General features: G+C 45.9%; 1 protein-coding gene across 1 annotated transcript in view; it reads left to right on the forward strand.

Moving 5' to 3' along the window:
- SCN4A (sodium voltage-gated channel alpha subunit 4) overlaps positions 1-27,600 on the forward strand; it is a 1,232,571-nt gene that overhangs the window by 775,150 nt on the left and 429,821 nt on the right. Inside the window, exon 11 of the mRNA XM_086923780.1 lies at positions 2,762-2,929. Coding sequence (XP_086779906.1) covers positions 2,762-2,929 — 168 coding nt within the window. The remainder of the gene's footprint in view (positions 1-2,761; positions 2,930-27,600) is intronic.

Consider the following 27,600-nt stretch of genomic DNA (forward strand, 5'->3'; position numbering starts at 1 on the left):
GTCCCCGAAAGTGAGACTATTGTCCACAATTAAATCTGAACCTAGGCACACTTCAAAGTGAATCTACAGTATGTATATTTACTACAAATTTGACAGTTTTACTGGAAAAAATACATAAACATATAGGTAAGATGTTGCTCCATCTTTAATTCGGGCTTCATTAAGCAAAAACAGATGCCAGCCGACACGTGTTTCGTCGCATGTGGAAATAGTTCTGCGACTTCTTCAGGGCTGAATGCTGGAAAAAAGGTCTTTGCTGTCGGTGATAATTCCAACCCGGCTGGACTGATCAATGAGGATGGTTTGCAGATCAACGTCAATAAAAGCGTCAGGCAGCCAGTAAAACTAGTGTTCCAGCTGACCTCCCCGTGGTTCAGAAGTGATGAACTTTAGTGATAAATTCAGGGTATAGGTTTATGTCAAGTAGAGGGTGCTGTGAGGCCAAACTGCGAGCAATACCAGCAGAATGCGATGTCAGATCTTCGAGGCGTGTGAGCTCCGAACTCCCTCACGGTCGATCACTGTGTATCGGATATTGTCCACAGTGATCCCCAGATTCTTCACTTTCTTAGTTGGCTCCAGGAGAGTTCCAAATTCTTCTGGCCACCAGTCAGGCATCCAGGGGCAGAGCAACTGACCCTTGAAGTCACTCAGGTAGCCTGGGATGAAGGGAGCGGTTCCCGTCTTCACTCTCAGAGATCAGGACAGGCCTCAAGTAGCAGGGCAGCCATCTGGGGTACAAGGCAGACCTTAAGCAGCAGGACAGTCCTCTGGGCAGCTAGGCAGGCCTCAAACAGCAAAACAGTGTTTTGGTCAGCAAGACAGTCCATCCTCTTGTAATGTCTGCAGGTCCAAGAGTGTACTGAAAAGTGGCTGTGGAGGGCCAATATTTATATCTGGTGTCAGCGTCTGAAATGGGAGGATACCCTATACTGCCCCTACATCTGGTTCTTGAAAGGTCTTCCCTTCTCCTGCCAAGGCTCCAATAGTTCTAGGGTAACAAAAGTCTTGTGTCAAGTTCCTTTGTGCTGGAGCCAAGCTCTTGGAAGTGTAAGTGGAGCAGATAACAGCTCCTCCCCTGTACTGAGTCCCCTTTGTCTCACTGTCCGTCAGGAATACACAAGCCCCAACATCAAGGCTATTCATAGTCTTGCGACCCAGGACAATGGCAGATGTACAAAATGGTTAGGGTAGGAAAATGTCATCTTTCTAAAATGATTATAAATTACAATTCATTTGAGTCCAGACATGATAATTTTACAGATCCCAATCATAAGTTATCACTTATTAAATGTAATAAGGTAACCACATTGTGTCCAATGCAAAGATAGGTCTTACAGTAGTGAAAAATTAATTTAGTCGTTTTTTGCTGCCTGGGCATGGAAAATTTACACCTGGGTATCCCACTTTTTAAATACAATGCACTCATCCCTACTGGCTTTTTAGGACCTACTTAAGGGTTTGTTTTGCCAGGTCGGAATGGTAATTTAAAACTGTACTACAGGCTGCAATGGCAAGCCTGAGACACATTTTAAAGTGCTACTGCAGTGAATGGCGAAATGAGTGCTGCAGGCACACTAATAGCAATTAATTTACACGCCATGGGTACATTTAGCAACACAGACGAGGGATTTGTAAGTAAATTAAATGTGCCAATCAGGTGTAAGACAATGTTCCCATGTTTTAGCCCTTAACACCAACAAAAACGGGTTTAGCAACAGACAACAAAAATCTGGGGGAGACACCACAATAAGGGTTAGGTCCAACACGCTGCATAAGTGAAAGTGTTCACCTTATATTCAGAAATAGTAGCAATTGGTCCAGACCAAATGACTATTCAGATTTATAGTTGGTAAGAACCTGTCTGTGAAAATTAAATCTTCCTGTGGGTGTTGTACAGCTCAATGGCATCTGGCTACAGAAGGTGCACTGTCATTCTAGTTTCCTTAGGGATGGCCATATCTGTTCACTTTGTCAATTGGATTCTGGTATCAATCTAATAAATGAGTCGCTGTTGCAGAGCTCTTGCTTTTGCAGCAGCTCATGATGCAGGATACAGAGAGTGGACAAAAAGGCCAGCCCAACAAAGTCACTTGTTCAGGTTTACTCCTACAGGCACCACCAGGAACTCGCTAAGTCCTTGAAAAATGAAGGCTGCTTGCTTCATTGAAAGTTAGGCAATTTCCAAACTATACACATTCCAACAGTTTCTGTGAGGTTAGTGGGAGAACTGTGCAGGGGGTAGCTTAGTAATGGGAGGCAGCAACTCTACCAATAAAACTAGGGCAAACCGATTTTCCTGTTGTAATTCTGTTTCATCCAAACGACATACATAGAAGTGTCATCATCATTACCAGGAAGTTAGTGAATGCAGAAAGATAATTTGCAACATTGTTTTCCAAACCAGTGGAACTCATTTCATCAACTTGGCAAATATGCCAACAGTTCGCAACAGCAAGCACTTAGTACATTGAGTTACTATACTCAATTTTTAGTTGGCATTCATCAAGTCCTATTTGCACCCTCAGCAGTAAAACACATACATTTTGAGGTTTTAGGTGCATGGTTGTGGCCTGGGTCAATTTTCAGGATACTTCTCAATCATTCCAGACTCCTGAATGTTGTAACTCCACTCTTAAAATGCATATGTTTGTCACACATTTTGTGATTCATTTTCACAGGCTCTCAAATTTGCAGAGTATGCGCAGTGAGATGCTTGGTTGAGTTGCATTTGGCAATGACACTCTATTCTATTTTTCAGCATGAGCAAGAGAAAGCAAGTAAAGCTTCCTTAGACCTTATAAATGCTGAGAAACAATCAACACAATCTGGACAAGATCCTGGAAGCAGTGGAGATGACGAGAGGAAAGACTGCAACGGAAGGATCATCCCCAAAGTAGTGATTGACAGATCCTCCAACGATGAGGAAGTATGACTTGATTTGATTCTCTGTGAAAATTGAACAGGCTGATTTGTAAATATCTGCAACTCATTAATCCTCTGATGAAGTGTACTTTTACAGATCCTCTGGGAACCATGGTCTTAGAACTGGGGGTCTCTAGTTGGCAATGGTATACACCTTTGTCCAAATAGGGACCCTTGCTTCTAAGTCAGGGCAAGGGGATTACACTCCTAGATAACCACTGCTCACCCCCTTGGTAGCTTGGCACAAACAGACAGACTTATCTCAGAGGCAGTGTGTTAAGAATTTGTGAATACGCACAGTAATACAGTGAAAACACTACAGATGGACACAACACAGGTTTTATAAAAATAAGTATTCTTTATATAGACTTAACACAGCACCAAAAATGACAAAAATCCACAATACTGTACTCAAAATTGATTTAAAGATGGTAGAAGTTACTTAGTTCAAGTTGGTGATAAATGTGGCACAGTTCTCATAAAAGTACCTGGATGCCAAATACAAAACAAACAAAAGGCTCACAAAGTGGGAGATGCGTCGGTTCCGTGCTCCGGAGGAGATGATGCGTCGCGCCTCAATGCTTGCGCAGAGTAGGAGATGCATCCTGCTCCATATCGGAGTGGAGGTGATGCGTAGATTCTCGGCCTGCGGCCCGGTTGCATGAACAAGATGGGGTCGCGATGCAACAATCCTGGTGTGATGCGAGAAGATGGCGCCCTTGATGTGATGATGGGAAGATGATGTGTACCTGCCCTGGCAGCCTTGCAACGACTGTATTTTAAAGCCGCGACAGGCCCTCCGGCACCCTTCTTCAATGATGCGACAATGACCCTCTTGGCGGCAGCACACTTCTCCAGTGATGCGACAGCAGACAACTGTGACGAAGACACGCTTCTGTGGAGATGTGGCGACTACACCTGCGGCGGCTACATGCTTCTTCTAAGTGCTTTGTGCTTCCAGGTCCTAGCGACAGGCAGGCTTCTGCAGATAGAATTTCCGAGAAGGAAATTCAGAAGGGCGCTGATGGTGAAGTATTTTGTCCCTGAGATCTCAGCAGGAGGAAAGCACAAGTTCAAGCCCTTGGAGAAATATTCTGCAAGATGATGAAGAACACGCAAATATCCTTCTCCTCTGCTTGGCACTGAAGACACCACTATAGGCCAACAAAGCAACACCTTGGCAGAGGTTCCAGAAGTGATCTAAAGTCTTCGTGTCTGGGTCCCCATATTTATACTACTTTTCTCTTTGTTCTCTGAAGGCAGAGAGGCCTTTGCCTGGTCCAAACCAGTTCTAGTCAGTCCTGGAGCACTCTGTTTACATGACTCATTCTTTCCTTTCACATTGCAGGGCAGAGACATCAGACGCACCACAGGAGGTGGAGCCAGCATTGTGGAGGGAAGGCCCACTCCTATTCAGGTCCCAGGTGCAACTCCTCCCACCCATCTGCATGTAGATCTTTCTATTCAGCCCTGTGCTGACTCACTCTGTCTCCTGGAATCCCCCAGCCCCTGTCACTCACAGAACCAGATACACACTACACAACATAGCAGAGGCAGGCTTGGATAGTTAAGCAAGAAAATACCTACTTTCTAAAAGTGGTATTTTCAAACAAAGGATGTTAAAACCAACTTCACTAAAATATGTATTTTATCATTCTGAGTTCAGACATACTAAACGCAAATTTCTACCATGTTCCCTGAGTCAGTTAGGATTATAAGATGTAATAATCAAACTGCCCATTCTGGCCTATGGAGAACAGGTAACCTTGCAATAGTGAAACACGAAAATGGTGGAATTCACTTTTAGGACATGCCACACACACCAGGGCATGTCCTACCTTATCCTTACAATGCACCCTGCCCTTGGGCCTACCTTAGGGGTGTCTGATATGAAGAAAAGGGAAGGTTTAGGGACTGGCAAGTGGGTGCACTTACCAAGTCGACATGGCAGTACTAGACTTCTCATAGGCTCTGCAATGGCAGGCGTGAGACACACTTTACAAGCTGCTTCTGTGGGTGTCCAACCAGTGCTGCAAGCCCACCAGTAGCATTTGATTTTGCAAGCCCTGGGCATACATGGTAAGTAAATCAAATAACCCAATCATGGAGTCACTAATCAAAGCATCACTTTAACATAGGGAGCACTTTCACTGTGGCACTGAATATCAGTGGCACATTGCCCAAAGCATATAACCAGCAAAACATAAAAATAGAGGAGGCAATCAGAAAAAATGGAAGGGAGACTCACACCAATGGTAGGAGGTCTAACACAAGGTTACCCCCATCTTTCTCACCTCTCTTGATGTAGTTGGGGAGGCATCATGTTCCTTGTGCCGTAGACTGGAGTTTGTGCCATTGTCCGCAGCTCATGTTTTCTATTTGTGCAGTGTTGAGCTTTAGGTGATAACTCATCATGCATGTCTCTGTGGCACAGAGGCAACCATCAAGCCTTAAATTGTACACAGCGATAGCTTCTCTATTAGGCAGAGCAGCGCTGCCCCTCTTCTGAAAGCGCAATAATAAAATGACGTTATTACAGTTTTATTTTTAACTGCCCCCAGCCCGAGCTGTATTTTAGGGCAGGGCCAATGCTGCTGACTGGCAGCAGTGGAGTGGGGCTCACTCCAGTTTAGAGTGCGCATGTCACTTTGGCCGGCTGTCTTGCAACAGCCACCCTGACATGCACACTTTAAACCTTCTCTACCCAGCTGTCTTAGACAGCTAGGGATAGAGAGCAAGCACAGGACCCCAGTGGCTCAGTGAGTGTGGAGCTACTGCTCTCCAGCCAATCCTGGTGCTTCTCTCATGCTGCCTGAGCAGTAGGAGATTAGCATCTTGATTGGTAGAGGGGAGTCAGCGGAGGCTCTGTGAGCCTGTGCTAGAGCCACTGACAATGACACAGAGAGGAGCACCAAGCAAAGAGGCAGGAGGTTAAGTAAATCTTTTAACTTTTTGTTAAATTGAATTTAACTCTCTGACAGGCTCTGTGGAATACTCGAAGTGACTTCAGTCTCAACTCCAGAGCTCTTAATCGAGGCCCATTATATACATTGATTAAATGGACCATGATGTAGAGCAGTGGTGTTAAGCCTAAGGGCAGTGCTGCTTTGTTTCATTGCTTGTCAGTGCATCAAATGTTTGCCCCACCAGTTGTATTTGTTGGCAGCCGCTAGAACTCTTTTGGGCAATCTATTTTTGGAAAGATTTGTGCATCATCTGCATGTTAATAACAAGTAACTTTGAACAATCTGATCAGGTCCTATAGGGGATTAGGTCGATGTTGAATAGAAGATGGACCTCCTAGGAGTGCCACACTGTAGGGCTCAGGGGCTGAAATGAAAGGTGGCAGGTGTACCAAGCTCTGTCTGTCTTTATCAATACATTTTAGATTGTTGGGAAAGTATGTGCAGTAGCATGTGGCAATGGACAGTGTCAGATGTTTCCCTTAGGCCCAGGGCAGTAGGGTGGCCACTTTGAACTTCTCCGCTTTGAGTTTTGGTCATAATGTATAGGTAAAAAGGACCACTGAATATGCATCTACCTAACCTGACTCCAGACAACTGAGGTGAGATCAAGATAGTAGTTTATGTTCAAGTATGTTTGCTGTCTTTCTCAACCCACTCCCTCCATGGTTCTTTTGTTTACTTTCATTTACATAGGGTATATATTTGGAATTCTGTATGTGCCCATACATGCATGTATGTTTGTGTGCATTATGTATGCTTCTATTCATGTGAGTATTATGGAAGAAACTAATAGCCTTATTTAGGCATTGGTTGGCAACCTCCAGTCCTGACAAGGGAGCGCAAAGTATGACCTCAGCCATTCTGGTTGACCGCATACCTCTCTGATAAACATAAGAAAGGAACTCATATAGGCCCACGATCAACGTCTCCCTTGTCATCTGATACTAGTTGACCTGTGTGCTGACTGACCACAAAGTAGATATAAGCAGACTGGACACCTCAGTCGGTATAGCCAGTAGTACACTGCTATTGTTTCCCTGCCCACAAAATTTGCATTCAGCCAGCAAAAATGAGCCATTTTCTTTCAAGAACGTCCAGCAATAATTGAGGTTCTGCTATATCTCCCATTCTATTTAACACTTATAGGGCCACCTTAGCTGAAATGCTGGATGGCTGCAAATTTGGATACCACATGAATGCTGTAGACACCCCAGCTCTTCCTGAAACTAGACAACTACCCCGAAAATTCTCTCAAGCTTTCCCTGGTCTCTCCTATATTCACCAGTGGATGCAAATATTTAGATATGCCTAAACGGGGTACAGACCAAAATGTTGCTTTTTACTTCTTTCAGCCCTCCACTCCGTGTTGCTTAGATGGCCAACTTGGCCTTCACTGCACCCCAACTCAGTATAATGACAAATGCAGTAAGAGAAATGCATGTTTTCACCTCATCAACTAAAATTAATCTTATCTCTGACAGACTGCTCGCAGAAATTTGCCCTGAAACGTGCAGTGGTCATGTCCCAGGTGGATTATTATTATGTACTATACACCAGACTTTCTATCACTTCCCCCTGTAAACTCCAGTGAGTTAAAAATTATGATGGCTGACTTGTATTCAATCACGATCCACCTGACCATTTTACCCCTGCTCTCAAATCTATCTAATGGCTTGCTATGCAGAAAAGGATAAAGTTTAAAGCTCACTGTCTTGTTCACCAGCTTATAAAGTACTGCACTCCAAACTATGTTGCTGGTCTTTTTCTTACCTATCAACCACCCCAGATTCACCAGTCTGCCAACAAGTTGGTTGCTACCACATCAATTCAGATATAAAAGGTTGGATCCCGGAATCTTCTTCATCAAGGTAACTCCATCTGAAATTTCTTACCTAACCACCTCAGACTGGAAACGGGTCACTTCAAATTCATGAAATCCTTAAAAACCCACTATTTCTCCAATGGCATTCAAATAATGCTATCACCTAGTGACTATACTTACATAAACTTCATCCCAGGCCAATTTCAGATGCCTAAGATTGATCTGGCCTGGGTACTGACTAATTATCTTCAATGGTTTATCACCCTTGTGATCCTTTACTGTGTCCATTTTAGACTGGAATTGAGAATCCATTAGTCGGATCTGTGCCTTCCCTTGGTCAATCATGGCTCCACTGTATGCGCACTGAGGCCCACAATTGGTGGCTAGTAGTGCATTACAAAATCCCTAAATAAAATAAATATTTACAGATAGATGCCTTCCTGGTAGTGATCTCTCTCCTGTGAAAGGGGCTGCTATCTGTGATGTAGGGGAGTCAGTTCCAGAAATATAACAAAGATCAAAGCAATTACAGTTTGGAACCCCTATTTTTTATTTTATCCCATCACATGATGCCACCCCTAATGATCATTTTGAAAGAACCATATTGGCAGATAGAAAGATAGAAGGAAGAAGAAATATGTAATATAAAACTGATGTTCAATGGCAAGCACAATAACACTAAATATGATTACTCTACAATCAAGATAAAACCAGAGAACAAAGTAGGAAACGTTATACTGCAAATTATCACAGAATTTATATACCAAAGTTTACATTGGAGAAGATTAACAAGCACCCTCACACCTCAGGTAATCAAGGAAATTGAACAAACTGGACACACCCAAAGAGAAAGTGTAGGAAAGTGCCCCTTTTGACATGGTTACCCCCTATTGTTTGCCTGGTGTCTGATGCAACGTGACAGAGAGTGTGCTGGGTTCCTGCTAACTAGGTCCCCAGTACAAGTGTTCTTTCCCTAATCTGTACCATTGTTCTACAATTGGCACCCTTTAGGATCCTTGTAAGTTCCTAGTAAGTGATACCCCTGATACCTAGGGACTTGGAACTAAAGAAGATCCCTAAGGGCTGCAGCACAAATTGTGCCACCCTAAGTGATCCCTCACCAAGCTCATGCAAACTGCCATTGTAGCCTGCGTGTCTTGGTGCAGAGAAAACCTAAAAGTCGGCATAGCACACACCTCTGTGTGCCAAACCAGCAAAGCACTGCATGTGGTATGGGTAAGTCACCCCTACAGGAGGCCTTTCAGCCCGAAGGCAGGGTGCACTATACCCATGTTTCACCATATCTCCCGAGGGGATGTGTCCCAGGGATATCTAAGGTCACCCTTCTCTGTAGCGCCAGCTATTAGCCTCACCAGCACCCTACCACCCGTAGAACCCTTGAAGTTCCCAAAGAACTGCTGGTAGTACTTTGAACCTTGAGTCACTACTATTTCGATTACAGAAGGTAAACCCCTGAAACTGACTATACTTACCTTCATGCTTCTTTGACTTTTCCTCCCATAGGACTGCATTGTGCTTAAAACTGCACAGCTCTGAAGCATTTACTTACTTGTGCATATTTTTATCAAAAACTACTTATGTTATGTTAGGTTATTTTGATTTATTACGAGCTCAAATCACCCCTGATGGGGTATCTCGATGAGAGACCAGGACAACAAATAAAGAGGGCTATCCTTAAAAAAAGTGAGTCTTGAGTAATTTCCTGAAATGGAAGTGGTCTTTACAAATATGTAATTGCAGTGGCAGGTTATTCCAATAGTTGGGGGTGAGGAAGGAAAATTATCTGCACCCTGACCTGGCCTTTCTGAACCTGGGGACTTTAAGCAAAGCCTTGTTGCATGATTTAAGGAGTCTGGAAGGGGTATATCTTTGACCTTTGATGATAGATAAGTTGGCCCTTTTACATGAAGAGCCTTGTGAGATAGACAGCAGATCCTAAAAATAATTATGTTTCTCACAGGTAGCAAATGTAGGGTCTGTAGAAGAGGGGCCGATGCTGCTCTAGGGGGAGGTTACAGATAAGACGTGCAGAGGTGTTCTGTACTACCTGAAGCTTAGATAGCAACTTCTCATTTGCGGAGGCCAAAACCACATTGCCATAGTCTAGATGGCTGATAACCTGTGCCTGGACTATAGTTTTCCCTGTGGAAAGTGGTAATAAAGGAAAGACTCTTCTCAGCATATGCAAGATGTAAAAACATGAGACTTTAGTGGCAGAGATTTTCATAGTGAGCGATTGGTCCAGCCGGATTCTCAGATTTTTTTACCTCTAGTTTGGGTGAAGGGGCCACACCCAATTCTGATGGCCACCAATCCATTTTTGCAGTGTTTACCTGGAGTCTATTTTCAGACATCCAGGTACCAATGGCTTTTAAGCCAGCAGAAAAAGATTCTTTAGATTTAGACAGAGGAAAAAAGTATCTGAGTATCATCCGCATATGATTTGATCTCAAAGCCAACATTTTGATGAGGGGTGCCACATAAATATTAAAAAGTGTGGGGCTGAGACAAGAACCCTGTGGAACTCTGCTATTTAGAGTCATGATTTGTGGCTTGCAAGGGCCCAGGAAGTCAGCCAGCCACTGCAGAGCCATTCCATTAAACAAATCTCGTGTAGCCTACCGAAAAGCCTAGGATGGGATACAGTATCAAATGCTGCTTCCACATCCAGCAGCACCAGCAATGAAGGTTCATTTGCATTGAGAGAACATTAGATGCGTTCGGTGACCGCTAACAGTGCTGTCTCTGTGCTGCATAGTGATCTAAAGCCCAACTGAGAAGGGTCTAATCAGCTATTTAACTTCAAAAAGCTTGTGAGTTGCTTAATATTGTGCTTTTCCAGCAACCTCCCCAGTGGAGGCCGGAGCGAGATAGGCCGGTAGTTAGTAATATCCATTGATGCCAGATTGGCCTTTTTTTAATGAGTCTGATCTGGGCCGTCTTCCAGTCTAACGGGAAGTTTCCCTTGTTGATAGATTAAATAGAGAGCAGATTGAAGGGGCCAGCTCATATGAGAGGTCTAGGAGGGCAGGCATATATGGGTGAACGAGATTTCGCTGAGATCAAAAGGTTCTGAATTGTCACTAGCGAAACGTTTTTGAATTTACCTAGACTGGTAATACCCTCAGGAAGAAGCTTCACAGCAGGATGATCAAGAGCGCTGGGGTAGTTTTAGTAGATCACTTTGATTTTCTCTTCAAAGTAATTAGCTAAGACATCGCAAAGTGGTTACGACAAATTTGATTCTGACGAGCATGCCTCTGGGTTTAAAAAGGATTTGAGTATTTTAAAAAGAGTTTTGTAGGAGTGTCTAGCCTTAGCGATGTGCTTCCATATATATAGTTTGCGAGCATTCTTGATATTGCGATGATATGTGGTTAAGGCCAGCAGTATTTTTGTCAGTGGGGTGATTAGTCTGGCACCACCTTCGTTCTAGTCTTTTGCACAAGGCTTTCTCTGTCTTATGTCCTACTGAATACCATGGGGCTTGAGGTAGGTGTAGTCTCTTTTCATACTGTTTAAGATGGGCTAGTTTATAAAAAACAGAATTCAGTGCACTGTTGACATTAGAAAGCGATTGATCCATGTATGAGTTGTCATAGTTGATAGTGGACATCTGCTCCTTGGCCCGTGATATTAGTGTAATTTTCTGCCACTGTCTAGACCGAATTTTTTGACGAGTAGGTGATTTAACTCTTGCCTCGCGTGTGGGAATCTGGAAGCAAACACATTAGGGGTCATTTCAGAGTAAAGGCTTTGGTGAATCGCAGATAAATTGTGAGGTGTTGGTAAACATTAGATCTAGGCTGTGCCCTATCTCCTATGATAGTGGAAATTAATGAAACCTTAATTATATCTTTAAAAATGATGGCAGCATTTTATAATTGTCAGGTAGGGCAAGTGTCATGGATGAGAGAGACTCCACTTACCTAGAAAAGAAGGTCTTGAGTTTGAAATATATCTAAAAAGAAGTGTTGTGCTTTTAAATTTGTCTTTGATTTATTCTTTGAGTGTGTTTCTCATTTTTTGCCTCTCTGAGTACAACAAATGCTTAGCAGTACCCATTTATAAGCCTAACTGCTTGCCCACACTACCGCAAAAGAGAGCATTAGCATTATCTACTTTAGCCTCTGTATCCACTGGACTCTCTGCACAGTGTACTTAGTTTTAGTACACTATATAGATAGCCAGCTTCCTACAGCGAAGGTGGAAAAACTTTAAAGAATTTGGGGGCATATTATCAAGGACCGGTGGTAAAATTATCACCCTTTTATCGTCAGGAAACTGCCGATAAAACGGCAATAATGGGCTTGATAATACGCCCTATTAATTACCATAGAAGCCCATGTTCTGCTGTTAACATGGGCTTCTATGGGAATTAACAAGGGCGTATTATCAAGCCCATTATCGCCGTTTTATAGGCAGTTTCCTGCCGATAAAACGGTGATAATTTTAACACCGGTCCTTGATAATATGCCCCTACAATTCTTAACAGGAGGACTGCAGTGTACCACCCTTCTACTTTTTACCTAATGAATACGAAAACATACACCACCAGGAGATAGCTTCACTTCCTATCATTTGATTTCCTTGTCACACAAGCGTGCATTTCGAGAGGTACCTGGCACTTTAGTCGCCATCTTAGTGTGGTGCACTTCTTCTTTATTAACTCTAGTGGTCACATTAATATTTTGGTTTATTGCTAATATACCAGTACCTTTGCTTTCATTGGGGAACCAGTGACTGACAGGGTTGCTTGACCCTGGTTTAATGTTTATTTGCCCTCACGCTCGGCTCTTAACCCTTACCTGCATCATGCTGTCGAGCTCTTCCTTTCACTTTCCATGACACGTCCATGGGCTGCAAAGCCAGATCAAAAGCGCGTCCATGCAGCTCCAGGAGGTAGCTTCACTTCCTACCATTTAATTTCCTCATAGCACAACATGCCTGGCTCCCTATTTTCCATCTTGGCGGGGTGCACTTCATCATTTTTAACCATTTCTTTTTATGCTTTTTAGCGTTTGGTTTATCTCTAAGATACCATGGTTCTGCAACGGTACAACGCACTAAAATACATTGCATGTCTTTACCACACATTTTTTACCATGCATGTTTTTAGCACACATATGTTATTACAACACGTGCCATTACCACGCTTTACTTTTATATAATAAAATAATTTGTTTTGTGGTGGGAGACCCCCACATCCCCCAACATACCTTAAAAGCATTAAGGCATGTGCTGTAAGAGCATGTACCTGGTAAAAGTATGGGTGCTAAAAAATGTGTGGTAAAGGCACAACGAGGTAAAAACCTCGTTGTTAAGGCTGTTTCCCATTTACCAGTAACTGCACTTTCATTGGGAAACCATTGAATCCCAGTAGGGGTTGCTGGGCCCTGGTTTATTGTTCATTTGTACTCACATTTGACTCTTAACGCTCACATGCATTGTGCTGGCTAGTGCTTCGTCTCACTCCCCTAACACACCCCAGAATGCTGGGCCACAAAGCCAGATCAACAGCGGATACACGCAGCTCCAGGAGATAGCTTCACTTCCTACCATCCGATTTCTTTGTAGCACAAGAGTGCATTTCGGAAGGTGCCTGGCTCTCTATTTGCCATCATGGGGCCTGATTCACAGAACTAACTTAAGAAAAAATCCTAAACTTACCAATATTTACTCATTTTGGTATTCACAGAAAGGCACTTACTCATTGATGAGTACGTGCCTTCTGTTAATACCAAAATTAGTAAGTGCCTTCTGTGAATACCAACATGAGGAAGTGCCTTCTGTGAATACGAAAATGGTAGTAACTTTAGGATTTTGTCTTAAGTTAGTTCTGTGAATCGGTCCTTTAGTGTGGTGTTCTTTTTGGGGAACATCCTTTATGAAGCAACTATTACCCCGCACTACCATTACAACGCGGGGATTACAACGAAAGTCGTTACAACGACTTTCGCTAGAGGGCGCTGTTGGATAGGGAATAGTTTAATTTTCTATCCAACACCTTCCCTACTATCCACGGGGACTGGAGTTGGAATAGAAAATTAAACTATTCCACTATCCAGCGACCCCCAACGCAAGTTGTTGTAACGACTTGCGTTGTAATCCCCACGTTGTAATGGCATGTGGGGTAAAAGCAAGCGTTGTACTGACATACAACCGTTCTTTCATTGTGCAACCAGTGTCTGACAGTAGGGGTTGCTGGGCTCTAGTTTAATGTTTATTTACCCACAAGTTTGGCTTTTAATACTCACCTTCATCATGCTGTCTAGCACTTCCTTTCAATCCCCCTGACATGCCATCGGATGACGAGCTACAAAGCTGGATCAACAGCGCGTCCGCGTGCTGCTGGCATATGAAAGGCAAGCCAGTTTGTTCCCGTCCACACTCGAACCACGCTCAGCACCAGCCCTCTGCGAGTTTTGCCTCCCAACCTCGAGGTTCCTTTTGCTACTTGAGGTTCCTTTTGCTACTTGCAGTTAAGATTTGCCCAGGCCCTATGTAATACCCAACAGGATCACAACTGTAAAAACTTGTCCTACTTGTCATCTAGCATCTACAGAGGACAAAATTCATGCACTGAATACCCCAAATTCCCATAACACACATTCAACCAAAGCCCCAATTTATAATAGCTGCACACTCATTAATGCAAGATTTTTATCTAAAAACGCTGTTGAGTTCTCAGATTTCTTAGACACTCAATTACTCGACAGAGCTTTCATCATTGAGACTTGGAAAGACATGTCCTCAGACCCTGATCTAATTACTGCAACACCTCCTGGCCACTCCATGTTTAGGCTGGATGCACTGATAAAACCCTGAAGGACTAGAGGTTATTTACCCTAAAGCGTCTTTTGTGCCGCTTCATGTAAACCCTGATTCTCCTTTAAAATAGAACTAACCAATCATTAAACTTTCAAAGGGGTTCTCATATATCAGTCCCCTGGCACGAGGTCAACCTTTATTCATAATATTGGCCAACTGATTTAAATTGGTGCTAATTTCCCCGATTTCACCGTTCTGGGTGGTTTTAATTTCTATCTTGAGAACCCCCTGAATGGTGACTCAGCTCATCTCTGTGACTTTTTGACGAGCCAACTGGTAAAGGGACCCACTCACTCAGTGTGCCATCTACCGGCTGGTAATTTCTCTGATAATCCACATCTTTTCGTTTTGACTTCCATTCCTCTGGGTTGGTCTGATCATCATGTGGGCATGTTTCATCTAAAGTTGGCTGTTAAAAATCGAACAGCTCACTTTAATTTTCCTGTTAGAAATGGGGTCTCTAGTTGGCAGTGGTTTGCTCCCTGTCCAAGTAGGGACCCTCACTCTAGTCAGAGTAAAGGAGTCACAGAGCTAAGATAACCCCTGCTCACCCCGGTGATGGCTTGGCACAAGCAGTCAGGCTTATCTTAGAGGCAACGGGTAAAGCTCATGTACACACACACACACTTACACACTCACGCTCACACTCACTTACACAGTAAAAACACTACAAAATGAGTCCAAACCAGTTTAGAAAAATAGCCAATATTTATCTGAATCAAACAAGATCAAAATGACAAAAATCCAACATAGGCAAGTCAAAAAACACTTTTTAAAGGTTAAGTGAGTTTAGTCCATTGAAATCAATGGTTTTAGCACAAAGTACCTTAGATGTGTAGAAAATCAAAGACAAAGCAGGCACAGGGGAGGTGAGGTGACGGAAAAGCAAAGAGATGTGTTGGTACCTTACTAAACAGGGGAAGTGATTAGCTGGTTCCTGACTGACAGGGGAGGTGATGGTTCGGCTGCTTACGTCTAGGCAGGGAAGGTGATGCATTGGTTCCTTACTGGCAGAGGAGGAAATACGTTGGTTCCTTACTGGTGGGGGAGGTGAATCGTTATTCTCCACACGCGTGCCTAGGTTCCTTACTGCTGTGCAGTGTCGATGAAGAATTTGCATCCAGGGAATGATGCGTTAAAATTTCAAACATGCTGCAACGATGTGATAGCGGCAAAGGAGGTGCTGCATCAATTTTCCAGCTGCAGAGCAGGCGCTGTGTCGATTTCACAGTCCTGAGCAGAGGCTGCATTAATTTTGGTCGCTGGGAGTCGATGTGTGGATTTTCCCCTTAGATCACTAGATTCTACTTCCAAGGGCCAGGCATTGTATTTCACACCATGTGGCAAGTCAGGACTCTCTGCAGAAGGGACCAGCCACTGGCAAGTTAAGTCTTTGATGGCCCTGAGACTTCTTAACAGGAGGCAACCCCTTGGAGAACCTTGGAAAGTTCCTGTCTTTTCACTCTCAGGACAGAAGCAGCCAGCAAGCACAGCAAAGCAACAGGATGAGTGGCAGTCCCTCAGACAGCATTCAGCTGTTCTACCCGACAGAATGCCCTCAGTCCAGAAGTGTTCTGCTTTCGCTGTGTCAGAGGTCCAAATACTTTTACTCCTTTTTGCCTTCAAAGTAGGCAAGCTTCAAAGGAAAGTCTTTGTAGTACACAAGACCCTGCTTTTCCCTGACCCGGCTCCAGGTACACTATATGGGGGTTGAGACAGCTTTGTGTGAGGAACGTCACAACCCTATTCAGGTGTCAGTGACAACTCCTCCTACCACTATAACTCAGGAAGATCCATTTGCCTGACGATGGCCCATCAGGATATGCAAGGCACATCTCAGCTGCCTTAGTGTGACTGTCAAGAGTGAATGCACAAACACCCAACTATCAGTCAACCCAGACATGTATCCTACAGCCAGGCAGAGGCACAGAATGGTTAAGAAATTTCAAGGAAATCCCATGTTACCCTATAGTGAAAAACACATTAGCAGTATTTCACTATTGGGACATTTAAAACACACCAGTACATATCCTTCCTTTTATATACACTGCAGCCTGCCCACGGGGCTGCCTTGGGCCTGCCTTAGGAAAGACTTACATGTAGGAAAAGGGAAGGTTTGGGCCAAGCAGGTTGGTGCAATTGCCAGGTCGAAATGTCAGTTTAAAACTTACATCACAGATACTGCAGTGTCAGATCTGAGGCAGGTTTGCAATGCTGCACATGTGGGTTGCACAATCAGTGCCACAGGCCCACTAGTGGCATCTGATTTACTGGCCCTGGGGATACCTGGTGCACTCTCCTAGGGACTTACTAGCAAATCATATATGCAAATCATGGATAAACCAATCACCAATACAATTTACACAGAGAGCACATTCACTTTGGCATTGGTTAGCAGTGGTAAAGATCCCAGAGCCCTTAAGCCAACAAAAACAGGTCAGAAAAAATAGCAGGAAGAAGGCAAAAAGTTTGGGGATAAGACTCTAAAAAGGGCCAGGTCCGATACTTCTCGTATAACATGCCGTTTTTGGCATAAAATGAACACTGATAAATTAAACACCTCTTTAGCTCAATCTATGAGATAAGCTTGGATCTAGATACTGCCTCTAACATCTATCATCAGTGGATTAATACCACTCTTAATCTTCTTGCCCCAAAGAAACCATGTAGAAATCACAGAGACTTCCCCTCAGAACTCTGGATTGATGACAAACTTAGACTCCAGAAATAAACCTGCCTTAGATTGGAAAGGAAATGGCGTACCAACTACGATCTCTTAGATAAAGACTTGTACAAGCTAGTCATCTCAGTCTACAAGGAGATGATTATCAAAGCAAAATCGAGCTATTTTACACCTAAAATTCAGTTCTTTTGAACTCTTCTAAGGAACTTTTGGATGTGGTAAAACTACTAACTAAGGTCCTTGACCCCAAAAACAACCGCTTTGATCAAGTGTTCTGTAACGCCCTTACCTTGTTCTTTAAGACTAAGGTTGAAGCTATTTACAACTCGCTCTCTTCCAGCTCTTCATTCACCACTTCTCTAAAAGAAGAGGATACCTGGGCTGTGCAGGAATTAAATATGCATCTATTCCTTACAATAAATGGCCCGGCAAGACAATAGTACAGTCCCCATCTCCAGCATACCTGAAGGAATCCTCTTTTTCCTCTTGATCCATAGCATCTGTTCAGTCCTTACTTAGTCAGATCAAGTCAAGTTCTCCACTTGACCCTTGTCTCCCCAGAATCCTTCTCCTTGCTTCTAAAACTGTGTCCAAGTACCTTACAGACATCTTTATTTGGGTGTTCAAGGCTGGCTACTTTCTGAAAGAGTGGAAAAGAGCCTCCATCTTCCCTCTTTTAAAGAAACCTGCCTTGGATGCCAACGATCTATATAAGTACCACCCCATATCTCACATTCGCTTCCCGGCGAAGACTGTAGGGAAGGCCATCAATACTGAACTCTCTGCTTTCATCAGTAACAATGGTCTTCTGTACAACACCCAATTTGGAAGCAAACATAGTACAGAATTAGCGCTTATTACTGCCTCTAAAGAAATTAGACTAATCCTAGATGCAGGTGGGAATGCTGCACTAATTTTATTAGATCTTTCTGCGGTATTCGACCTGGTCAATCACGGCCTACTTATTGACCATTATTCCTTTCTAGGTAACAGGGATAGGGCTCTCTGGCTTCTGAAATCCTTCCTCCCAGACCGAGAGCAGTTTCTTACCCTGGATGAGTCCAACTCTTTCTCTTTTTCTCTACCATGTGGGGTTCTGCATGGCTCTTCGTTGAGCCATGCTCTCCTCAATCTTTTCATGACCCCAATGGCTGATTTTATTGAATCTTTTGGCTTTGCAGTAGCATCCTATGCTGATGACACCCAGACTGTGGACAACCCTGCTGTTAGGCCTGGCACCATTGGCGTGGATCTCCCTTCCATTTTTTTGCTGTTGCCTCCTAAGTTTTTGCTATGTTTGTGCTGGTGCCTCCTATGTTACTGCTATGTTTTTGCTGGTCTAAATGCTTTGGGCACATTCCACTGATAATTAGTGCCAAAGTGCAAGTGCTCCCTATTATAAATTGTTGTAACGGATTAGTGATTCCGTGATTGGTTATTTAATTTACTTGTCAGACCCTAGTGCAGTGCAAGTGTACAGGCCCAGGGCCTGTAAATCAGATGCTGCTAATGGGCTTGCAGCACTGGTTGTGCCACCCACAGAAGCAGCTTGTGAAATATGGCTCAGGCCTGCCATTGTAGAGCCTGTGTACAGTCTGGGACTGCCATGTCAACTTGGCAAGTGCACCCACTTGACAGTCCGTAAACCGTCCCTTTTCTACATGTTAGTCATCCCTAGTGTAGGCCCAAGTACTTCTGTGGGCAGGGTGCATTGTATGTAAAATGTACATACAAGGCAAGGCCCTGATGTGTGTGGCATGTCCTCATAGTGAATTACAGCCAATTTAGTTTTTCACTATTGCAAGGCTACCTGTTTTCATAGGCCAGAATGGGCAGTTTGATTATAACATCTTATAATCCTAACTGACCCAGGGAACAAGGTGAAAAGTATGCCTGAACTCAGAATGTTAAAATACATCTTTTAGTGAGGGTGATTTTTACATTCGGTATTTGAAAATACCACCTTTAGAAAGAAGGCATTTTCTTACCTAACCATCCAGTATGTCTCTGCTAGGTTTGTGTATTCCATATTTCGTTTATGAGTGACAGGGGGCAGGAAAGGGCCTTGGCTCCAGCAGTCTGATGGGTCAGGGCTGGGCTGAGTAGGACATGCATTGATTAGAGAGTAGGGGGAGGAGATTTCCTTTCACAGACCTGAGCCCTCATAGTATAGAGAGCAGGGGGCGGAGATTTCCTTTCACTGACCTGAGCCCTCGGTTTTGACTAGGTACAGACACTCTCTGCCTTCAGAGAACAAATGATTTTGCAGTATAAATATTCGGGGCTAGACCCCAGAACTTTAGATCACTTCTGGGAATCAAGACAAACCCTTTGCCAAGGAGAGAAACCAAGGAAGCTGAAGGAGGAGACTGCCCCTGTGCTGTTTGCTGTTTGGGTTGGCCTGCAGTGGTTACGTATTGCCAAGGAAAGGAGAAAAGGAACTTTGTGTGTACTTTTACTATCTTGAGGAAGATCTCTAAGGGATTGAAGTTGAGGTTCTGTTCTGAAGTCTCAGGGCCACAAACACTTCACCACCAGCTCCCCCTGAATTCCCTTGCTGGGAATTCTACCTGCAGTGAGGTGCCTGCTGTTGTTTGGGCCCTCTGAGAGACTGCTTGTCGCTGGGAGCTGGCAGTGTGACACAACGAGAAGCGTGTCGCCGCCACAGCAGTTGCCGTCGCATCGCAGAAGAAGCATGCCGCCGCCGTACTGTTCACCGTCGCATCGCAGACGAAGCATGTCGCATCACCGGAGAAGCGTGCCGCCCCACAGAAGTTGCCGTTGCATTACCGGAGAAGCGTGTCGCAGGGCCTGTCGTGGGTCTAAAGTTCTTTGATTTCGCCTCGCGATCCTCAGGTGTGCACACATCGCATCCACGTTGTCACATTGCAACAAAGACGCCATTTTGTCGTATCACACCGGACCATCGCATCGAGGCGCCTTCTTGTCGCATCGTAACTAGAACGCAGTAAGAACCCGACGCATCCCCTCCTCTCCGATAAGTTACTGACGCATTACCATCCCTGCATTGTAGTAAGGAACTGATGCATCACCTCCCCCGAAGCAAGGAACCAACGCATCACCTTCCCTGCGACCCTTTTGTTTGTTTTGTGTGACGCTTCCAAGGGATTTTGAACGTAAAATGTCTCACTTACCAACTACATTGAATTAAGCTATTTCTACCATTTCAAAGTCATATTCTTGAAATTGTATTGGTCTTGTGTTAAGTCTAGTAAAGATTACTTATTTTTCTAAACAGGTGTGGTGTCCAATTGTAGTGTTTTCACTGTATTATGTATGTGTTCCCAAATGCTTTACACACTGCCTCTGAGATAAACCTGTTTGCTCGTTCCAAGCTACCAAGGGGGTGAGCAGGGGTTACTTTGGAAGTGTATCCCACTTTCCCTGACTAGAAGCAAGGGTCCCTATTTGGACAAAGGTGCAAACCATTGCCAACTAGAGACCCCCATTTTTAACATTGGTGGTCAGCAGTGAGGATTTGAACTTGCATTTGTGCCTTACAAACAGTGATTGGTCTACACTACTAGTGAGTGCAAACCGTTACCTGAACACATACATTTTGGTAGAGTTTTTCTGAGACTAATTTTTGAGAACTGCAAACACTTACCATGAGTTAATCAGCATTCAATGGATCTATGGATTTAGATTGTGAAGAAGAGGGGATTGATACCTACACTGTGCCATACCATAATGCTGTTTTTAGGAAATTCAAAATCTCCAGGAGAGACCTTACCAAGAAAGAGGAATACCGAAAGGCACTTAGGGCCTGGTTGGAATCTAGGAATGCCAGTGAGGATCCTGAAGAGCCTATAGTGGAGGGAGAGAATGTGGGTGGGCAGCTGGAGGGACCATTGGGCCTGACTGGGGGGAAAACACCTTCCAGGGTGGGCAGCAGTGTTTCGTCTAGGACCTGTCTCCAGAAGAGCTGGGGAACAGGGAGAGAACCAGGATGCATGAATTGGAGCTCACAAAGCTCAAGCTGGGGAAGGAGGATACGGAGTTGGCATTTCAGAGAGAGGAATTAGCCCTACAGGAGAAAAAGGTGCTTTTCGAGCATGAAAGAGGGTTGAGGGAGTTGGATCTGAAAGCAAAAGGTTTAGAGATCAGTCCCTCTGGGTGTATCACACCATCAGTGCCTGTGGAAAGTAGAGTATATATTACCAAGGATGTCATTAAGGAATTTATGATGCATGAAGATATTGGGCAGTGGTTTAAGAATTATGAGGTAGCCATGAAGTTCCATAGATTCCCTAAGAAAGATTGGGGAGCGGAGTTGTGGAGCCGCTTTGTCAGTAAAGGGAGGGACACCTTGTTAGACCTGCCCAAGGAGGATCAGACGTCATATGCCCCCATGAAGGATGCCTTAATGACCAGATATGGGTTGACCCCAGAGCTTTATAGGCAGAAATTTAGAAATTGCAGGAAGCTGGAGTCTAGTACCTGGGTGGAGTAAGTAACTTTCTTTTGCAGAGCCCTGGATGGTTGTGTGAAGGGTAGCAAAGTAAATGATTTGCTCTATGATTTGATTACATCGGAGCACTTGTCCAGTAATTGTTTTCCAGAGCTATGCCAACACTTGATTGACAGTAAGCTGACTGAGCCCAGAAAGCTTGCTGAGGAGGCGGTCCGCTGGGCAGTACCAGGGTCCACAAGGGTCATGTGGGAGACTTCGCCTAAGGTGGGCGGGGTCCCCAGCAGAAGAGTGGGAAGAACAAGGGTAAACAGAAGGAGTTCCAGAAAGGGCCCCCAAGTAATCCCCAAGGGAACCAAGGGAAAAGATCCCAGCCTTCTACTGAGAAAAGGCCATGGGTCCCAGCAGGTCAGACTGTGCAGAAGGGTCCCAAAGTCTGTTTTAGCTGTGGTCAGGGGGTCACTTCAGGGGAGATACTAAGTGTACCAAAACAGTTACCACTGCACTCATTGGTCCACCACCCCGGCAGGTGGCTAGTGTAACCCTGCGGGAAGAGTTGGGTGCCCAAGGTGGGTGGGGACCCGCAGAGATGTCCCTAGACTCTTTAGGAGACAGTGAGATGGTCCCTAGGACTCAACTGCCTGATAACACTAAGAAATACAAGCAGTGGGTGGCCATCAATGTCCATAGGATGGAGGTTCTGAGAGACACCAGATCCAGTGTGACAGTTGTCAGTTGTCAGCGGGTGTCTGAAGAGCAGGTGATCCCTAACATATTCTACCATGTAATTCCCTCTGACAATTCATAGAGCCACAGCAAGGTAGCACGGGGTTCCTTTGAGTGGGGGTCTCAGGTACCTTTCAAATGGTTGTGAGGCCAGCCATGCCAATTGACTGTCTGCTAGGCAATGATTTGGAGAGCTCCCCTTGGCTGAAGGTGGAGCAGAGGTCTCATTTGGAGATGTTGGGCCTGCCTGATTGGGCATGTGTGACCACTCGGTCAATGGCAGCTGGTAAGGGTGTTCAAAATGACCTGGAGCCTGAAAGAGTGGCCCAGGTGCCTGCCTTAAACAGAAGAGGCAGAGGGTGCAGGAAACCATCCCCCGAAGTTCCCACGGTCCAGCAAGAGGAGGAACTTGAGGGGGATGCCTTAGAACCTACAGGGAACAAGTAACTGAACTGGGGGACCTGCCTAAGCCGACCCATTGGTAGCAGGAAGGAGGACGCTCCAGGGAAGAGTTCTGCCAGGAGCAGAAGACGTACATTTCTCTTGTGGGTTTGCAGCAACAGGCCATAAACCAGGCAGCAGGTGAGCAGTCTGGATCTATTGGGAGAATGGTCTCCTGTATAGTGAGTCTAAGTTTGCTGATTCTGGGTCAGCCTGTGTGCTGGTGGAACCCCAGTGCTTCACAGCCTTCCTACTGGGTCTGGCTCATGATGTGCGTTTAGCAGGACATTTGGGCAAGAATTCAGATACTCATTGCAGGACTGTCAGACTTGCCAGGCAAGTTTTAAGAGTGGGAGGAAGCACAAGGCTACTCTCCAACCTTTCCCTGTGGTCAGCACCCCCTTTGTGAGGGTGGATATTGACTTTGTGGGGCCTCTGGATCCCAAGACAGCCATGGGCAACAGATTCATCCTGGACTTGGTGGACCATGCCACCCGGTACCCAGAAGCCATCCTTCTCCGGACTGTGACGGCCCCCATGGTGGGCCGGGCATTGATGGGGATTTTCTCCCTTGTGGGGCTCCTCAGCGAGGTGGTGTCAGACCATAGTGCCAATTTTATAACCAAGAATATGAAGTCCCTGTGGCAGGAGTGTGGTGTAACGTATACGTTTACCACTCCTTACCACCCCCAAGGTAATGGGCTGGTTCAGATATTCAACCCGGACCTAAAAGCCATGATTATGGGTCTTGAGGAACCCATGAGGCATAAGTGGGACGTCCTCTTGCCATGCTTCATGTTTGCTTACAGACAGGTGCCACAGAAGTCCTTAGGGTTCAGCCTCTTTGAACTGCTGTATGGTCACCCTGTAAGAAGACCTCTGAGTTTAGTAAAAGAAGGCTGGGAGAAAGCTCCCAGTAAACCTACCCAGGATATATATAGCTACATGCTGGCCTTCAGAAACCAGACTAGGCATTTCAGACAACTCACTCAGGCGAATCTGGAAGCCAGTCAGGAGGAGATGAAAGGGTGGTATGATCGTAATGCCACTCTAACTGAGTTTCAGCCTGGACAAAAGGTTTGGGTCATGGCCCCAGTGTAGCCTTGTGTGCTCCAAGATAAGTGGATCAGACCGTTTGAGGTGGTGGAGTGCAAGAGTAACGTCACCTACCAGGTGGACTTGCGGTCTCCTAGGAACCCTTTGTGGGTCCTGCATGTTAACCACCTGAAGCCCCACTTGGAGAGGTCCAAAGTGGGCATGTTCCTAGTGACAGATGATGGAATGGAGGAGGACACTGAGCCTCTTCATGACCTCCTAACTGCAAGAGAGCAAGATGTGTAGGTGGATGGTGTAAACCTCCCTTCCGCCCTGACCCCTGACCAGCAAGTTGACCATCGACAACTGTTGGGACAGTTTCCTGATCTGTTCTCCCTGACTCCCAATGCCACTGATTGGTGCGTCCATGATGTGAACACTGAGGACAGTCCTCCGGTACAGCATAAAACTTACAGAGTGACTGGCAGGATGAGAGCTTGCATCAAGGAGGAGGTCTCCAAGATGTTTACATTATGGGTGATTGAGTCCTCAAAGAGTCATTGGGCCAGCCTAGTGGTCTTGGTCCCGAAGGCTGCCGCACCGGGTGCCACACTAGAACTCCGGTTCTGTGTGATTTACTGAAGGCTCAATTCAGACACGAGGACTGACAAGAACCCCATCCCAAGAGCATATGAGATCATCGATCGGTTCGGGCTGCAAGGTACCTCAGTACGTTTGATTTAATGTCTGGGAACTGGCAGATCGCCTTAATTGATGGGGCAAAGGAGAGGTCAGCATTCTCCACACCCGATGGGCACTATCAATCCCGTCTCATCCCCTTTCGAATAAAGAATGCCCTTGCCACCTTTCAGAGGTTGGTCAACCAGGTGTTGGCTGGACTGGAAGATTTCAGTGCCGCCTACCTGGATGACATCGCAGTGTTCAGCGCCAGTTAGGAAGAACATCTGCGCCACCTCTGGGAAGTGTTGATGGCTCTGGGGAGGGCAGGCCTCATGATTAAGGCAAGTAAGTGCAAGATTGGGCGAGTTTCTGTGGTGTACTTAGGACACCAGGTTGGGAGCGGCCAGGTGGTGCCCCTACAGCCCAAGATTGATACCATCCTGGCTTGGGAACCCCCCAAGGCCCAGACAGAGGTGAGAGCCTTTTTAGGGCTCACGGGGTACTACAGGAGGTTTGTCAAGGGGTATGGCAGCATTGTTGCAACCTTGGCAGCGCTTGCTTCCAGGAAGCAGGCCAAGAAAGTTAACTAGACTGTCACCTGTCAGAAAGCTTTTGATGCCCTGAAGAGTGCCATGTGCACGGCACCCATGCTTCATGCGCCCAACTTCTCTAAAGAATTCATTGTGCAGATAGATCCTTCAGAGCATGGCGCAGGGGCTGTACTTTCACCGATGAACGAGGAGGGCCTAGACCAACCTGTAGCCTTCATCAGTAGGAGGTTACTTCCACAGGAACAGAGGTGGAGTGCAATTGAGTGTGAGGGATTTGCTGTGGTCTGGGCACTGAAGAAGTTGAGATCATACTTGTTTGGGACTAACTTCCAGGTTCAGACAGACCACAGGCACCTCAGATGGTTGATGCAGATGAGGGGTGAGAATCCAAAGCTGTTGAGGTGTCCATTTCCCTACAGGGGATGGACTTCACAGTGGAACATCGCCCTGGTACAGAACACACCAATGCTGATGGTCTGTCCATATTTTTCCGCCTTCATAAAGAGAACTCCCCAGGGCCTCAATCAATCAATCAAACATTTGTAAAACACACTGTTCACCCGTGAGGGTCTCACGGTGCTGGGGGGAGGGGAGGGTGCTGCTTCTATTTGTACAACCAGGTCTTGAGGAGTCTCCTGAAGGTCAGTAGGTCCTGGGTCTGCCATAGGTCGATGGGGAGGGTGTTCAAGGTCTTGGCGGCAAGGTGGGAGAATGATCTGCCACCTGCAGTCATTCTTCGGATGCTTGGGACGGTGGCAAGGGTGAGGTCAGCAGAGCGGCGCTGCGGTTCGGGGTGTAGAAGGTGAGTCGTGTGTTGAGGTATGCTGGTCCGGTGTTGTGGAGTGCCTTGTGAGTGTGGTTGAGGAGCTTGAAGGTGATCCTCTTGTTGACGGGGAGCCAGTGCAGGTCTCTCAGGTGTTCTGTGATGTGGCTATGGTGAGGGATGTCGAGGATGATGTGTGCAGAGGCGTTCTGTATGCATTGGAGTCGCTTCTGGAGTTTGGCTGTGGTTCCCGCGTAGAGGGCGTTGCCGTAGTCCAATCTGCTGCTGGTGAGGGCCTGGGTAACCGTCCTTCTGGTTTCGGTGGGGATCCATCTGTAAATCTTGAGGAGCATGCGGAGGGTGCTTAAGCAGGAGGATGAGATGGCCTTGACTTCCTGGGTTATTGATAGCGATGAGTCTAGGATGAACCCCAGGTTGCTTGCGTGGTCGGTGGGTGTCGGTGCGGCCCCCAGAGTGTCCGGCCCCCATGAGTTGTCCCAGGCAGAGGGGGTGGGTCCGAGGATGGGGACCTTTGTTTTGTCTAAGTTCAGCTTCAGGTGGCTGTTCTTCATCCATTCGGCGACAGCCTTCATTCCTTCGTGGATTTTGGTCTTGGCAGTGGTGGGGTCCTTGGTGATGGGGAGGATCAGCTGGGTGCTGTCGGCGTATGAGATGATGTTGAGGTTGTGTGATCGGCTATGTTGGCGAGCTTTGCCATGTAGACTTTGAATAGTGTCTGGCTGGGTGATGATCCTTGGAGTATGCCGCAGATGATCCTGGTGGCTTCCGAACGGAAGGGGGGTAGTCGGACACTCTGTGTTCTGCCGGTGATGAAGAAGGTGGTCCAGTCCAGGGCTTTGTCATGGATCCCTGCGTTGTGGAGGCGTGTGCATAGGGTGTGGTGGCAGACGTTGTCGAAGGCGGCCGACAGGTCCAGGAGGATGAGTGCCACGGTTGTCTAACAGGGTCCTGATGTTGTCGGTGGGGGCAATGAGGGCGGTTTCGGTGCTGTAGTTGCTGCGGAATCCTGATTGGGACGGGTCCAGAGCATTGTTCTCTTTGAGGAAGCGTGTCAATTGTTTTATGACAGTTTTCTCGATGACTTTCACCGAGAACAGAAGCAAGGATATGGGCCTGAAGTTCTTGAGGTCCTTAGGGTCCGTCTTGGGTTTCTTGAGTAAGGCGTTGATCTCAGTGTGCTTCCAGCTCTCCGGGAAGGTGGCAGTCTCGATGGAGGTGTTGATGATTTTCGAGAGGTGGGGTGAGATGGTGGTGCTTGCTTTGTTGAAGACGTGGTGTGGTCAGGGGTCGGATGGTGAAACGGAGTGGATGGTGCTCATAGTTTTGATGGTGTTGTCGTCGTTGATGTGGGTCCATGAGAGCAGGAGGTTGGTGTGGCCAGTGTGGCTGGGGGGGGCAGTGAATCTGAGGTATCGGTGGCTCTCGGGGGGGGTCTGGTTGTTGAAGCTGTCGTGAATGTCTGTGATCTTGCTGTGGCAAGGGAGTTGCAGACGTCTTGCGAAGGCGGGATGTCGTTGGAGTTGGAGCTGGTGTTGGAGAGTTCCTTCACAATGTTGAAGAGCTCTTTGCTGTTGTGAGCATTGTTGCTGATGCGTTCCTTGACGAAGTTCCTTTTGGCGAATCGGATGAGTTGATGGTGCCTGCGGATGGCGTTTTTGTGGGCTGTGTTGTTATCTGGTTTCTGTTTGTGGTGCCACTTCTT

Source organism: Lissotriton vulgaris, chromosome 5 (genome assembly GCF_964263255.1).
Source record: "Lissotriton vulgaris chromosome 5, aLisVul1.2, whole genome shotgun sequence".
NCBI lineage: Eukaryota > Metazoa > Chordata > Amphibia > Caudata > Salamandridae > Lissotriton > Lissotriton vulgaris.